Source organism: Carassius carassius, chromosome 35 (assembly GCF_963082965.1).
Source record: "Carassius carassius chromosome 35, fCarCar2.1, whole genome shotgun sequence".
NCBI classification, from domain to species: Eukaryota; Metazoa; Chordata; class Actinopteri; order Cypriniformes; family Cyprinidae; genus Carassius; species Carassius carassius.
The window spans coordinates 4,409,329-4,426,546 of NC_081789.1; the positions used below are offsets into that span (position 1 = coordinate 4,409,329).

A 17,218-nucleotide genomic window follows, 5' to 3' on the forward strand; every position below is an offset into this window, starting at 1 on the left:
CATGAGGCAGCCATCAAATGCTATTGATCTAATCAGTGGTAAACCAATGGCAAACTATTATATTACGATCATCTCTAGGTCATGACAACAGAGGTTTGCGCACTTTATTTACATTCATCAGGTATACACACAGATAGTGTGAGATTGCGTAGTGTCGTGTAGTGCATTTCAATAACTTTTGTCTACAAACGTTTTCCCTCCAAAATGAGCTTCTCTGTGTTATATTTATGCCAAGGTGTGTTTGATTTTCTGAACAACTGTTTCCAAGATGCAAACATATCTTTGTATTTAATTACAAAGAGCCCAAACTTCCCTTCTGTGGTTCAATGCACAATATTAATGAGGTCAATGATTATGTTAATTGGGGAGCATTCTACAGCATGTTTTAATTAGTTCTCTGTATTCTGATTTAATGAAGAGCTTTCACTGGATGCTTGAAATGCATACAGTTCTCAGCATACACTCTTTGAAAGGACATTTAAATAACTTTACAACGCTGTTAAGCCCATGCATAGTTTGCTTAAATTATTTAAGATATAGTTTTTTTTTTTTTTTTTTTTTTTTTAAGAAAACAAACAAAACCACCCTCACAAAATGTCCTTCTTGCAGTTTACAAGCACGATGTGTCTTATATTAAAAAACACGTTTGCTCACAGAAATTTTCCCAGATGTGATGTTATCAGTCTGGCTATCTAGTTTTTCATTTGGAAACATGCACTTTCTTATTCTCAGCCTTTAATGTCTGGCCCATGAAATGCAAAAAGACCCAATATTGGGCTATTTTATAAGTGCATTAAGTTTACAAATTACTTCTTTAATGAATAACCTTCTGAGACTCCATTTGAAGGGCCATTATCTGAGTGTTCCAATCTATTTCCTCACCTCCAGACTTTAACATTTATTATACTGATGAGATGCAATTAAAAGAGCAGATGTCCACAAGCTGCTCTCATCTGAGACGAGTAAATAAAATACCAATCCTCCCAATAACATAACTCAAAAAGACTTTGCTTAGCCACACGTCAGGTAACCAAAGAATAGAAAAACTACAAAAAAAAAAAAAACATATTTGTTTATTCTGCAAATGGGCAGTCTACTGATTTATTATTTTGAATTAATATTTTGAGATTTATACATTCCATATATTTAGTATTGGCATTTCCTGTATGTAGCCATAGTCTTTTAACTTAAGCTTGAATGTTTTATGTTTGCGTGGACACATGCGACAGTGGATAATGCTTTTTAAATTAAATACATTGATTTTTATGGATTTCCTATTTTGTTATTTTCCCCCCAGACTCTGGGACAGTGTGTGAACATCCCTGAAGAAGTCCAGCCCTGTCCCAAACAACTAATTGGAATGACCCCATTTAGCAACGTGTCAGGGGAACACAACAACATAGACAAAGTCAGTGCCTCCACAAATCTTCTGTGGTCCATACTTAATAGCATGTCATGATGTCCACAACTAATGCTGGAGGGGTCACAAAAACCCTTATGACTCATGTTAGTTGACGGCTCTTTCTTTAGCAGTGTGAATCCAAGCTGTGGGCAGAGTGAAGAAAACACAACATGGCGTGTGCATAGCGCATATATTCAAGAAACATTTGCCTAGGTTAACCAGACATCTCTTGTTGGATCCCAACAAAATACATTTATTCGCTAGCATTCCTCGTACACTGTCCATGTTACACGTGTAAATATAGACTGATTAAAATAGTTATAATGATGATAACACAGGCCTATATATAACGAATGCAATTATAAAATTAGTGTATTTTTTTAGCTACATATAAGAGTGCATTGTCTATGCAGGGAGACTAAAATTATTATTATTTTCAAATGTTAACTTTTTAGAAACAAATTTGCGGTCGCTCAGTTAATGTAGCTACTGTTGCATATTATGGTAAAATATGTTAGATTTCTCTGCATGCTCCCCTGACCTATCAACACAAGAAAAATCACCTATTCGCATGTCTTTGTACTACCAATCTATATTGCTTTCTTTACAAAGCAATGATAAATACTCTTAAAATAATCATCCATCTCAATGCAAAATAACAGTCACACTCAGACTCTCTGGCGCACTCGTGTCAATTTGCACTCTGCGTAAGTTTAAATGTCTTCTTCTTCTTCTTTTTTAATCCTGATCTCATTGTAACATTCACCCGAAAAAAGACAGCGCTGAAGTCAGAGAGAGGTCAAGAGCATATGAATGAAAGGGAAAACTGTCAACTACTTTTACATTACAGAGAAAGAACAGCGATGCATCAATCTCTAGACAACAGCTGTGCAACAATCACAGAAAGTTCAGCAGTGAACGTAAATGCAGCTCAATATCTGGCTATGAAAAGCACAATGAAAGGCTTAAAAATATGGAACTACCCGTTATTTAGGGCTGTACAAGTGCAGGTTAATGTTAACAGTTATGTAAGGCTCGCCTTGACTGTTATGTAACTTGTTGGAAAGTACATTGTCATTTTTCGTTCTCAAGCGAGACGCACAGGAAATAATACGGCTAAAGATGAAATGAAGGTTCACTCCTTGAAGAAATATACAACAAGGCGATTTTTGTTTATTGTTCAAATGTCGAAAAGCTTTGACTTATTGATTTTAATCGCGCTTTTACGTTCAGGCTGCATTTCAAAATTAGACAAAACTCCTTAGTCTTGCTCAAATTAAACGGTAATTTCATAATATGTTTTATTAGACGATGGCATCGAAAAATGCACATTATTGTCAAAATATTCCGTCTTCATCTTGAGAGTTGACGAGAAACCCCTTTGGTTTCCAAGCAGTCGGCAAGTTATATTTAATATTTTTCAATTTATATATTTTTGTTTTGCCCATGTGGTATTTTTTTGCCGTAAGAACTATCAAATATTTATTCTTGAGACAATGCATATGCCTCTGCATTATGTTAAAATCGTTAAATATTTCCTAAAGTATTTTTTTGTGATATAAAACAATGAAAAAAAAAAAAGATATAGCCTACGGCTTTAGCATTTTATATTCTCTGTGCGCCTTTAATGTGGTGTTATTAGGCATAATACGTGTGTAATACCTAAATGGATTTTTACTTCTTCTTTTTTTTTAATAGCTAGTTTTTCTTAAAGTCAATTTGAATATTGGGGTTGCCACAACGGGTTAACTGACAAAATAGGCGCAGATATCTTAGTTAAAAGTCATATCCATCAAATAATCTAACATAGCCATATTGTAATGGCGTTTTTCCATGGATTTGATTGTTGTGCTTTTATTTTTCTGGGGGAGATGGGAGTAATGAGGATAACAGGCGAGTGAAACGACTTCCTTCAAAAATGTGCATTCCATTGTACGGATCAATACATAACACTTTCTACTACTACTCTAACGGTGCATGAATGAAAATGTACCAGAACGTTTGAATAGATAGAGTGTTAAATAGAGTCGAACAATTCATTTTATTACCATCATTCACATATCTCAAAACCTAATAACCCGTAGAAGGAGAATATGAACATATTTCGAAAAAAAAAAAATCACCTCCGACATAATGCATTCCGTATTCGCCCCTACTGTTTGATGTGCCAATATGTTTATATTTTCCCGAAGTCAGTATCTCCTCCTGTCGGTGGGCTATTTCTCACGCGCATGCACGCGCACGGCAGTCTGCCCTCGCGCCTGCACTTGTGCACACCCCCAAGAGGAACATGTAAACATTGTAGCGTATATCTCATTTTCCTTTAAGCTCTAAAGCACCGCTTTGCAACTAGCATGTCGTCGGATCACATTTGAAAACAAAAATACATCCAAATGGCCACGAATTAGAAACACTGCAATGCTCGATTCATTAGTTGCATAGCCTTGGGGCACAGTTTAAATTTGCACATGCTAATGATCTTGTGTTATCTGAGACACACACACAAAGTTGCATGCATGCATAGTAGGCTACTCCTAATAGTACAGACCGCGTGCTTGCCTGGACTTACGAGTGCTCAGATGGCCCCCCTCCCTCCATATGTAGAGGTTTCCTCTCTTATTCTGGAAAACGTTGCACTTTCTGACCGTTAAGAAATGCGCAATGGTTAAACGATTTATCATTTTTTAAATTTTAATACCCAAACAGCATCTTTTGCAGTTCGCAAAATCGCTCAGGGAGAATTGTGCACTGGCGATGATCTTGATGTGCCTAATGGGGCGATCAAGCAAGTTGCAACCAAGAACAAAAGCCCAACAGTGACTCTCTTCTTGGGCTGAAGTCCTTTGCTCCTACTATATACTGGTCCCAAACAAGCATAATTATATGAGGCCGTGAAGAGAGTTAAGTACTGCAAACTATTTAAATAAGACCATGTAGAGAAGCGATTTCGACACGATTTGACATTTTAATGCATTAAAACGATACTCTGGGGACTTGGTTATTTATTTATTTTTTTCTGACAATAATGAGGGGTACAAAAGTGAAATTAAATTACTTAGACAATAATTCGTCCTGCTGAATTAGTGGGGTAAAATATGAAAGCAGGCGCTGGTTTTATTTAGGGCTGAAATGTCATTTTGATTTGTGTAATTCACATTTCCTTCTTTAAGCGTTAAATCCTAACTCTAGTTAACACCAGGGGTTATTGTTGCTGTAGTTATGCAATGATTTAATTGAAACTGAGTTTATTTGGAAATGATAAATAAATAGAAATAATAAATATGTTAACTTGTGGAGTCTCCCCGTTGGTATTTCTCAACCCTTCAATTCAATTGTTTTAAACCACAGTCGAAAAATAAAGTATTGAAGGCATTTTTTTGTTGTTGTTGTTGCACGTTTAATTCTTTAATAGTGTACGAAAAGTAACCAAACATTATTTTGTAAACTAAAATTTACATACCCTACGAACGCATTTTCCATAAATACCGATTATCTCTAACATGTGTTACCGGTCCTTTACATGCGGATAAATATGGGAAATTGAATTATATACAAGTAATAATTTCTTGCAATTGCCAATGCCATAGACAGATAGTTTTATATTTTATCACTTACATAAACAAGATTGACACGGAGCTTCAGGCTTTCACTACACGGTTTATCGACATGACATTAAATAACAACAACTGTGTGCTACTCAGACTGGAGACGAAATGTTGCACTGGATACAAAAGCACATTAATACTAATCGGTTAGGTAAACGTGTAGACTGTGGTAATACTGGGTAATTCACATTTGGTACACATAAACTATAACATTCTTTTCAGTCAAGACTATTCATCGCAATATTCGTAAAACCATTTCATTTTCCATATATCTAGGGACCACATTTTTTTTCACAAATTCCCTTAAACTGTATTATGACTATTTACAAAATAAAATATTACATTTTAAACTAGGTGAATCTTTATGTACAGAAAAAAAACAGTCTGTGACCTGCTGGTAGCATGCAATTGGAGTTCTCTGTGCAGTCTTCCGAAAATATGAATAATAATTAAAAAAAAAGACATAAAGAAGAAAATTGCAAAAGAAATAGAGGGCAAAATCGGAAAAAGGCTGTCAAGAGCGTTGCACACCCCGTCCATGCACTGCTCTCTCTAGACAGCGGTTTCAGAAAACCTCTCAGATTCTCCACATCGTGTGTGTATGTAGGTCCACGCGAGAATAGGCTGACTTTTGAGTCTTGGTTCCAAAGCAGTCTTAATTCTGCAGTCTTTTGAAAATATTTACACGTACCATTCATTAAAATTTGACGAAAGGGTGCTGTGGCTGCTCGTGTGGTGAACTGTGGATGATGCTGGTGATATGGAACTGCTGCTCTGGTTTTCTGTGGAAGGGGACACGATGGTGGGCGGCGTGGAGGACTCGTAGCCGGAGCTGGCTGCCGGGGAGGGTTGGGATCCTTGAGACGACGACTCGTGAACCTGACAACCAAAAAACTATACTTTCAAATGTGCCTCATCATTTTACATCTTGAACTGTACCAACCGATTGCGCCCGAACATGTCTGTCAGATTGTATTCAGCTTTATGTTTAGATTATGGCGGCAGATTTAGCGTTAGCTTTTATATCAAAATAACATATCATTTCGGTGCATATTGCAACATTATCCAAAACATTAAAAACATTGCATAAGATGCCATAAACAAAACTTTAAAATCAGTGCAGAAATGAAATGGAAAAAAAGTAAAGAGTTAAAAAAATACATTAAATAATGTAGGTATAAAAAAATAAAATAATAATAATGCACAATAATGTTATTGTTACCTTCATGTGTTTCCGGAGGGAGCTGGGGTGTGTGTAGGATTTGTCACACATTTTGCAGAGATATGGTTTGTCAGAAGTATGGACGTGCATGTGTTTCTTGCGATCACTGCTGTTCGCAAAGCGTCTGTCACAGCCTTCAAACTCACACTTGAACGGTTTTTCACCTAACAGAAACAGAACAAACATCTCTTAAAATACGAATTTAATGATGCCAGCACGTTTTGTTATTATTATTGTTTATATATACTGACATATGTTACATTTAGAAATACATAAATACAGCAAATAAATATGAGCAAATATAAACGCGTTGAAAAAAAAGTTCCTTTTTATATTCCACTACGAAACACAACTCACAATAATATATATCTTTAAATTTCACCCAAATTGTTTAAGTTATTTATTTTGCAACGGTTCTGTACTTCTACGTTTAATTTGTTAGATATCATATAACCTATATCGAATAGAAAAAATAATTCGCGTACCGGTATTGTGCTTGGCATGAAATTAGTCAATAGGACAAAGAAACAAATAATGAAACAATTACAAAATAATACTATCATTATTTGCTTGCCATTTTAGGCTCAAAATTACAACATATGCACACAAAATGTTACCAGTAACGTGAATGTACATGGTGGGAAATGCATTTCTTACCGGTGTGTGTTCTTTTATGGATTTTCAGATTTTCCGATCGGGCAAATACTTTTCCACAGCCGGGGAACGGACACGGAAACGGTTTCTCTCCGGTGTGCACTCTGATATGATTCACAAGTTTATACTTTGCTTTAAACGGTTTCCCTTCCCGGGAGCATTCTTCCCAAAAGCAAATGTGATTCGACTGCTCTGGTCCCCCAACGTGCTCCACCGTCAGGTGGGTCACGAGCTCGTGCATGGTGCTGAAAGTTTTGTTGCAGGACTTTTTCGGATTCGTCAGCTGCTCTGGTTCGACCCATTTGCAGATGAGCTCTTGCTTTATGGGCTGTCTCATGTAGCGAAAGAAGGCCCCTGCCCCGTGATGGGCAGCCATATTCATGTTCATGGGGCCATAGCCGTGCAACTGCGTCGAGGCGTAATGCTCGGACCTGGGGCTCGCGACGTGACCGTATTGCTCGGCCCTCCCGTACATGTCCCCGGAAAAGCCCAAGCGCATCTGACTGTTCACCACGTTGGAGGACGCGTGCGTGGCCGCTTGCTCGTGCAGTCCCGGGAAGAGCAGGTGCCCAGCGGCGTCAGAGTGTCCATGTGGTCCGGCGAAACTTCCAGCGGCGGAGGCGAACAGACTGTGTTGCGCGCTTGTGGCGTCTCCGAAGCCCCGATTGCGAAAGAGAAAGTCCCGAGTGGAGTTGAAGGCGGCGGTGGAGTACGAGCTGACATGAGTGGGGTGATGATGGTGTCCCAAGGCAGCGGCGGCGGCGTAACCGGGCGCTTGCGAGGAAAATGCCGTTTGCCCAGAGCCGAGGTCGTGGGAGCTGTGGTTGATTTTAAAAGCGCCCATACCGTCGGCGAACGGATTGATACCCAAAGCCACTTCTCTGTCTGCAACTTCGCCTGTTGAGTGATGCCTGGTGGAGCCGAAAGTAGTCACTCCAATGGTGGGATACTGTGGTCCTGCGTCCAAGAGCATCTTCAGTCTGCAACGGAGGAGACTGAGAGAGGAAGAATCTCTAGCAACTGTCTCTGCTTGCTATTTCTCTGACTTGAGTCTGTGCGAGGCGAACTCCGATCCCCTATTCCTATTTACTTTTGGTGGAGAGGAATTTCCCTCACCTGCTCATCCGATGCGCACGCAAATCATGTGCAATATTGTCTTTTGCGGTTTATCTTCCTGTGGCGCAACTTTCACCTCCTCAGTCAGGCGGTGAGCTTCAGACTGATAGTTGCAATCATTCCTGCAGATAAATGAATTGAAAAGACAACACAGTCCACCCCTGATGAATGGGGAAGGAGGGGGGCAGCACGTGACCCCGTGCTTGGACCATCATTGGAGAGGGCGCTCTACTCCTACTAACATTCACTCACCAAATAACAGCCCGCCATGCCTCAGCATCAGTGCGATTGGTCGGTTTACATCATCAATCTATGGGATTGTCGGGAGGTTGCTGACTGGGATTTTTCTCTGGACGTTGAAATTCAGAAAACAGAGTTTAGTGAATGCATGACCGAATAATAGCTTTTGTCCTAGACGGAGTACTTCCACGTTTGGCCTACTTACGTGTAAGCCTGATGCTCTGAGAAGAACCTGGCGCGCATCTAGTAAACACTGGCTGAAATGTGATAATAGTGTAGCAAATTCTTGCATGGCATGGAACTCGTGCGTTTCATCCTGAAAAATCAAACGTGTTTTTTCATGCTATTTTGAATAATAATAATAATAATAATAAATATATATAAATAAAATCTATGCTTCACTTTTCTTCTTCTTCATAATCGTATACGATTAAAAATAGCACCTAGCAATATTCATGCAAGGTGCAATTCATTCATTCATTAAGTTGAAATCACTGGCTTGCTATTTGCATCTTAAAGAGAGAGAGAGAGAGAGAGAGAGAGAGAGAGAGAGAGAGAGAGCGAAACTTGTCAACTGTAAAAAATAATAAATATAAAGCTATTTGTTTTTATGAAGATGCAATGGATGGGGCAGCGGGGCTAATGCATGAAGTTTCCGCCTACTTTAGCAGTTGGCATTCCATGTTTGTTTGACTTTCTTTACGTGCATCTTTTAAATGAAGTTTCCACTTCAGAGATGTCTGAGAAAGTCACAGATCCTATGCAAAACACTTTTGTTGTACTGTTGTTGTAATTTAATAATTGCTTTGACATTTACATTAAATATTTAAACGAGAAACTCCGTGCCTTCCAAGTATATTTTTTGTGTGTTTCTTTTTTCCCCCCTTGTGTGTGTAAAAGTTGTGGGTTGTGGAAGTTGTGAAGTGGGATTTCTCTCTGCAGGAAACTTCGGCGGCTGGAGTTCAAAGCCGCATGAACAGCCGAACCATTAAAATATCATCCAGACTGCAGCCTTCAGCTCCATACACAAGCAAACTCCTTGTGTGTGTGTGTGTGTGTGTGTGTGTGTGAGAGAGAGAGAGAGAGAGAGAGAGAGTGGGCCAGGCGAAGCTGTTGAGTTGAATGTTTTGTCTGAAGCACGTTATCTTTATAAAAGAAATCTGGACGATGTCTTCAACAGGTGAAACACGGTAAGACTCGTAGCGTGGGGACGAAATAAGTTTTGGAGGCTGGAATCATTGGCAAATATTTACCGAGCACCATAAACAGACAAAACTAGCATTTTTTTTATTATTATAATTTTTCTCATACACAACAATTAAATACCTTAAAAGTCTGGACACATTGAAGTGGTAGGTGTAATACGGCATAATGTAGTATTATTAGTAGTATTAAAAAAAAAAAAAAAAAAAGAAGAAAAAAAAAAAAAAAAAATATATATATATATATATATATATACATTTTAAGTATTTATACTTTAAGTGCCATTCAGCCATATTTTATTTCATTAAATAAAAAATTAATTTATATCTACTAAAAGCATCAACATGCCAAGAACGTTCCATGAGAGTGTGTAAAATAGTTATTTTAACTGTCTGTTAATATGTGTTTAAATTGACGACAAAGAGAATTTCTTAGAAATTGGCCTTTTGGCTGCATTGGAATGTTTAGTTAATGTCAATGATTTTGGGCAATAGCTGACTTTCATTCCCTGGTGTTATGTTCTATTGTCTTTCTTGTCAAATTAAACTCGCTTTGTATCTTGTCTTCCCAGCAAAAAGTAGCTGAAAGTAAACTTTTCGTTACGTGCTAAAGAAATGCCTCAAGAATGCAACTGCGACCCATACGACCCTGAGCCCGAACCACTTGACTAACATCTTCACTATTCTTCATAGTTCACACAATCTTTACTTATTTATAAAACGGATGGTGTCTGACAGATCAATTCATGACCGTTCTCAAGGGAATACCAATTTACTTGCATCAATAATTGAATGCATCTTGACCCTGATTAAAATGAATCCGCCTAAAGTTAAAGAAACGTCCAAGGCCACGCTTTTATTATTTTAATAGATTACAATTATGGGGTTTAGACTTAAATTTTGTGTTCACGTGCGATCGTAAAAGGCCTGCGTGAACATAAAACGGTCACAATGGCCTTCAGATGAAGTAGTGTTTCCGTGAAATGCGATTTTGCAGACTTGCAATCACAAATCTACAAAAAAAAAAAAAAAAATCCTTATGTCACATTATATACCTTTGAATGAAGTTACAATACAAAGTAAGCTGGGGGTGGGGGTGTTAACTGTTTCCATTTATCATGGAGACACATGAGCACCAATACTATCTAAATGTCTCAATACTTTTACATATAATCCGCTTAATTCCAGTGGAGATTGAACAGATGATTTTTGACATCTAATACTAACTGTCTGACCTTTTTAGGTCCGTTCATCCAACACTTCCTAATTGTGTCCGGCTGGTTTGATTAGATAAAGCTTCAAACGGTTGCAATCACGGTAATACTTCTGTATTTGTATTTTTAATTAAAACTTCTATATTGTGCAAGGAGGGAAACATTTAGTTCACCAAAACTGTGTAAGAAGCACATTGCAATTCACCAAAACTTATTTCACCTCCTCATGATGGTTTAAACTGCTTTGACACAGTGACTTTTTATGGCTTATGTCATTGCATATTGGAAAATTACGTTCAGTGCCATACAAAGAAACAAATAAAAGCATTAACTGTTATTTACAAGGTCAACGAGTTTTGAGCAACACTCTATAATTTATGCTATTTTTTTTTTTTTTTTGATTAAGCAGTCATATATTTTTATAAAACTGTTTGGTTGAAAAAAAATGGCAACGTGGACACAAATAATTGTTTAAACATTCTTCATATACCGCAAAAACAGACGTTAATTTATTGTGGAAGATAAACACTCTTGAGCCTGTTTTCATGAGGTGGCCACTGTCCATTTGCTTTCAAGCTTTCTATACAAGACAAACGCAACAGCCGTTTGTTGAATCATGGTTGTACTTTATTTTTAACAGGTGTACTGTCAACAGAAGGTTTATTAAATGTCGGTGGGTAATCTGTTGTGATCAACTTTTACGCATCGGAAAGACTGGATTAGACCTGTATTAAGATTAGTATTTAGCAGCTACTCAGCTATTTTGTCGAGACTTCTTTGCTGCCCTGTACACGTTTGATGAAGCACTACTTCCTTCGTGCCTTATCCGCCGCCGCTGAACAACTGAGGCCGAAAATTACCCCGGATCATAACAACAGGTTTTTGCGCTACTTTCACCCCCTCCGGACAATAGGCGACCTTCGCGCTTTTCACAAGACACTGATCCCATGTCGACGAAGAAGCACCGTTAAAGAAAAAAGGAGGCGTGAAAACTTTTTTTTTTCGACAAAAGGGATAAATACAGAGAAAACAGATTCTAAACAAGCTGCATGCAACTGCAAACTTTACCTTTTTACTAACCGCCGTTTTCGATGTTTATTATGGAACCCCTTCAAATGTTCTCTATAACGGACTGCTAGACAGAACCTAGGTCGCATTTTTATTGCATGCTAGTCCATCATTGCGGTAAGCGGTTAAAAGTGCAGTCGCTGATTTTCCACAGCTGTAATATAAAGAAAGGTTACACTGCTTCGATGTAACTTCGAGATTGCAGTTAAAAGTACAATAACCTTTGCATAACAAAAACATTTTTTTTCATCCGCTGCCCGAGGCTCGGCGCATGCGCGTTCTCTGTTTGCTGTCACTAAAACATTTTTCTTCGCATTGGAAACTGTCACGAGTGACGTCAATCACAGAGCTCTGACCAATTAGAGCGCTCGGTGATTGTTTGGCTCCACGGGCTGCAGCGCCTACCATGAATCTCTATTCAGTATATCAAAGCGTCCTGCTGCTGCCTCTCAACCGAATGGGATTCCACGTAGGCACTGAGATAGCAACTAAACTTTAGGGGAAGTTTATTATTATTTTTTTCTTTCGTATCCTTCAAAGCGATTAAAATATATTTGTCATCATCATTATTATTATTTTGCCTGCTGTCAAGTTATTCTAAAATTAGGAGTAATGAGCGTGGATGCTTTGGGAAGCCCTGTGATGGACCCCGCGTTTTCCAAACGGAACACGACGCTGAGATTAGTTGACTTGGCAGGGGCTCACCACCATCACCATCATCACCACCATACCCCTCAGAGCGTGACAGGCTTCCCGGGGTTCAGCAGCCATCCACACTCAATGGCTCACTCGCACCCTGGGGAGATGACTGCGGAACCCCGCCTGGGGCCGAGTCCATTCGGGCCAGAACACATGGGGCACTCCGCGGCCCTCAAAATCAGCCCAACCCATCATTATCCCCACCACCATCACCACCACAATCATCATATTGCAGGCCACAGTGAAGTGGTCTCCAGTCAAACGGGAGCTTTTGGGCCGGTGCAGGCGGCAACGGTCCCGTACTCTATGTCTCATACGGCCCAGGCGCTATCCGCAGGTAGGGACTTCCTCATTCGCCGAGATTTGACAGCTCAAGCCATGCCCGTGCTGACCGACCAGACATCTGGTTCAGCCTCTCACCACGGAATGTTTGTCTCAACAACAGGTAGCTATCCGGGACACTATGGTCATCACCCCGACCCTGGGAACCATACGCTCTTCCATGGACTTCATCACGAGCAGCCATCTACCGGAGCACCAGGTGGCCAAGCCTTGAACGGACAAATAAGGTTAGGAATACCTGCCGAAATGTACGTTCGGTCTGATCATTTGAGTCAAGTAGCGAGCTCCAGGGCAGACCCGTTTGCTGCTTCTCCTCTGCACGGATACGGCGGGCTCAATCTGAACATGAATCTCAGCGCACATCACCACCACGGAGCTGGCGCGTTTTTCCGATACATGAGGCAGCCGATCAAGCAAGAGCTCATCTGCAAGTGGCTGGAGCCCGAGCACTCGGCGAAAAAACTTTGCTCCAAAACTTACAGCACCATGCACGAGCTAGTGACACATGTGACGGTGGAGCACGTCGGAGGACCGGAGCAAGCGAACCATATCTGTTTTTGGGAAGAGTGTCCGCGAGAGGGAAAGCCGTTTAAAGCAAAGTACAAACTTGTGAATCACATCAGAGTGCACACCGGAGAGAAACCGTTTCCGTGTCCGTTCCCCGGCTGTGGAAAAGTATTTGCCAGATCGGAAAACTTGAAAATACACAAGAGGACGCACACAGGTTAGTGGCTTCATTTCCCGTCCCTTAGGACAATTTGGTTAAATGCTAAGGCTCGTAAAGCTCCTCCGTCACTAGACACATCGCAATGAAGCTGGAGTGTAAACGGGTCGATGCACAGCAACTTGTTTATTAATGAAGTGAGCTAGCTTGCAAGCTAAACTGATGCACGGTTTGTCAAAAAAATCTGCTTTTAAGAAGACTGGCTTTTAAGATATTTTATGGAATTTATTCGCAGAACACTGTCATCATTAGCATTGTTGTCACTGTTATTTGGTGAGTTTTAATAGGCTACTTGTATTTAGTTTACGCTTAAAGAATATTCTTTTAACAGTAAGTCGTATTTTAAAAAAGAAGGGGAGAATATAATGATGGAGCACTGTGGACTGTTACTGTTTCTGATTTCTGGTTTGCTTTTTCTAATCGTGTGTTGTAAAAATAATGTATTCCTTACTTCATCAGATTGCTTACAGCTTTGCAGCACATCCATATGTTTGGGGCCTACTGTCTCCAGTTTAGTCGACTGACGAATATAATAATATAGTAATGATAAATAAAAGATGGAGCGGTAGGGTGCTGCCTTATGTTAAAAACCCAAATTATATATTTTCCACAATAAATAGTTTATGGACATAATCTGTTTGTATTACAATTACTCTAAGTTGTACACAAGTATTTATGGTCACATTGCAAACTGCTATACCCTACTCCTTTGCTACATTTTGGAAACCACAAACACTCGTTAAAAAACAGCACATTTGTTCAAGTACACAGTTATCCCTTCAGAGCGATCTACAGGCGCATGGTAACATTTTAGATAAGCTAGTGTCTTGTTTTGCTTACACTGCATTTTTTGTGTCTTCCAGTTAGCCTACCCTTGGTCAGAAGCCTTTTCCCCCCTAAAGCAGGCTTTAGAAAGAAACTGTCCAAATTAATTGCACAAAAGGACCCGATGTTGTAGTCATTTCCATGTATTTCTGAACTGTAAATAACTACGTATAGACTGTTGACAAAACTTGCAGACTCACCGCATGCAACAAGTTCTGAAAGAATAAATCAAGCATGACTAAGGATACACTTTACATGTTACTAAATGCAACATATTAATAAAATGCATTAGGTTTGAATAGTTAGTTTTACTAATTTTAATGATTTTGGGGCTCTATGCAGCTAGCAGCGACTGTGATATTACTTTTTTTTTTTTTGGCATTTCAGGTTTACAAGAGAAGGTCGATGTACGCCAGTAATATTGTTCTTCTTTTTTTTCTTTTTTGCATAATAAGTAAGGCTGCCATGTGTAACGTTTCACTGGAAATTGCATCTAAGATAACAGTCTATTTTCAGTTTTGATGTGTAACCAACGTTATGCAGCCGCATATATTTTCTTGCTTGGGCGGTATTCGAATCTTTGGTTATGGATGTGGTTTCCCAAGGGTCTCTTCCTTGCTGATTTCTTGTAGTAAACTAATATTCTTGATTGGCTTTCTCGGCCCAACAGCTGAAGGTCAAATTGATATTCAGCAAGCAACTGTAATTAGACAGCAGCAATTACGTCTTATAAACTCTTGGAGCTTATGTCCTTCGGAAATAAGCGTGATGTGATTAAATGTAATTAATTCAAACATTTCTATTGCCTGGCTGCCTTCTCCAGCAGCTATTATGGTTACAGAGGGACGGGCCTAATAGCAGTTTAGATGGTGGGTCATATGTATTTTATGAGATCTTCATGCTCTACATTCCAAAAGGTAAATGAAACTACTACGAGGGCACACGCTTTAAAGGACGGATGCCAAATGATCTGTAATTGTGAAAAGAAATCATTGCTGAAAGTCTCAGTCACAAGGGGCCTGTCATGAGAGCAGACAGAGCAGTAAAAAGATAATCACGTCATGGGGCTCATGTGACGTGAATTGCCCTGTACAGTTTGATATGCCTTCGACTGATGCCAATTATATTTGCTTATGTGCTCAATGTGTAATAATGTGCTTTACCTGTATTGACCATTGTCACAACTGTTTTGTTGTTTTAGGTGAAAAGCCTTTCAAATGCGAGTTTGACGGCTGTGACAGACGGTTCGCCAACAGCAGTGACAGGAAAAAGCATTCCCACGTACACACTAGTGATAAGCCGTACAACTGCAAAGTCAGAGGTTGTGACAAATCGTACACTCATCCCAGCTCTTTGAGAAAACACATGAAGGTGCACTGCAAGTCTCCACCTCCGAGTTCGGGTTACGAATCATCGACTCCATCTCTTGTTTCTCCTTCATTGGACTTGGGAAGGGAGCCAGCTCCCTCTGCGCTCTCTGAGCCGCTCTCATCATCGTCCCAGCCGGCCAATTTAAGCGAATGGTACGTGTGTCACAGCTCCGGTGCCAATGGCCCTCAGACCCCACCCAGCGGTTCATCCACACCGGGCCATACAGAGGGGCCAATGTACGGCAATACTGAACGGAGGGACGCCTTCTAGCAAAATGTAATCTTATTTTGGCAAAGTGACTAAAATAACTTTCACATCTTATATTATTTGGACAGTCCGTTTTGGACTGAATGCTCGCAGGCTGACGCCTGTGGAAGTCAGTTCAAAGAGATGGCTTGTTCACTTTTACTGCCTTACTGAAGGATGCACTGGCGTTTTGACAGCTAATGTCACTGCCTAACCACCAGTCGATATAAAACACGTCCCGAGTGTCCATGTTTCTAAATAGTGTACCGACCGTACGCATGTCACTGTATTATTTTGTAAATTCCGCTTTGATTTCAATATCTTTTTTTATTTATTTTTTAATCGGTAAATATTTTTTTTCTTTTTTTTATTACTGAACCAAAGTGCTTAATTATTAAACATGTACAGTTAATGTCTATGTGTAAACAGTAATTTTGTAAGGTTTTGTCGTTCAGCAGTTTTTAAATGTTTGCTACTATACTTTGTACAAAAGTAATATTTGGGATATTTTGAATTTCATAAAGACGTAGACTCTTTCCTCCTTTTGTGCTTTCGCCAGCCAAGCCAATTTGATGGAAACGGTGTTATTGTATTTGATATGAAGGTTCATTTATGATTAGTCATTAATCAATGTGGTTATTTTGTGATTTTGTAAAACTTGTCAGCAATCCATTTTTATTAAAAAATATTAATTATCAGAAGAGACCTTAAAATGTGTACCGAAATGCCTTGTAAGTTGTCAGTATTTTGAATAAATTGTGTATGATGCAAAGCTAAAAGACCTGCTACATTTCGCTTAAGTAGGGATATATATATATATATATATATATATATATATATATATATTAAAATATATATATATATATTAAAATATATATATATATATAATTTTCAAGTTATACGTTATTTAAATTAGGCATCATCTAATAGAAAACACCTTAATGATTACAATATACACGATCCTAAGTGACTCAAACGTAATATTAAACACCAGCCAACTTAAAATAAATTTAATTCTCTTAGCGATAACTTGTTTTATATCCTTTTGTATTGCTTATGCACACAAATATACTCCAGCTTTACACTCCAATTACATGGGCAGCAATTGATGAAAGAGTTGCATATTTTCACACAGACTTCAAAGAGGCTTTTATACAAAGCGACATTTTTTTCACGACGGTGAATCTTCATGGTGAGTTAAGAATTCAATAGCAAAAGCCGAGTCAAATTTAAATAATATGGGCGACGGGCTGTAGATCCCGTTATCTCAGAAAGAATGTAATATCTC

At 39.0% G+C, this 17,218-nt stretch overlaps 2 protein-coding genes across 2 annotated transcripts; one reads left to right on the plus strand and one right to left on the minus strand.

The window, feature by feature from the left end:
- Positions 1–4,774: 4,774 nt before the first annotated feature.
- On the minus strand, positions 4,775–8,138 carry zic1 (zic family member 1 (odd-paired homolog, Drosophila)). Its single transcript, XM_059524302.1, has 3 exons — positions 6,887–8,138; positions 6,230–6,393; positions 4,775–5,886 (listed from the first exon to the last, which is right to left on the minus strand). The coding sequence occupies exons 1-3, from the start codon at positions 7,854–7,856 to the stop codon at positions 5,689–5,691; spliced, it is 1,332 nt and encodes a 443-aa protein (XP_059380285.1). The 5' UTR covers positions 7,857–8,138; the 3' UTR covers positions 4,775–5,688.
- A 2,985-nt stretch (positions 8,139–11,123) lies between these two features.
- On the plus strand, positions 11,124–16,709 carry LOC132115897 (zinc finger protein ZIC 4-like). Its single transcript, XM_059524303.1, has 2 exons — positions 11,124–13,488; positions 15,515–16,709. Exons 1-2 carry the CDS (start codon positions 12,336–12,338, stop codon positions 15,952–15,954), a joined length of 1,593 nt encoding a protein of 530 aa, XP_059380286.1. The 5' UTR covers positions 11,124–12,335; the 3' UTR covers positions 15,955–16,709.
- The last annotated feature ends 509 nt before the right edge of the window (positions 16,710–17,218 follow it).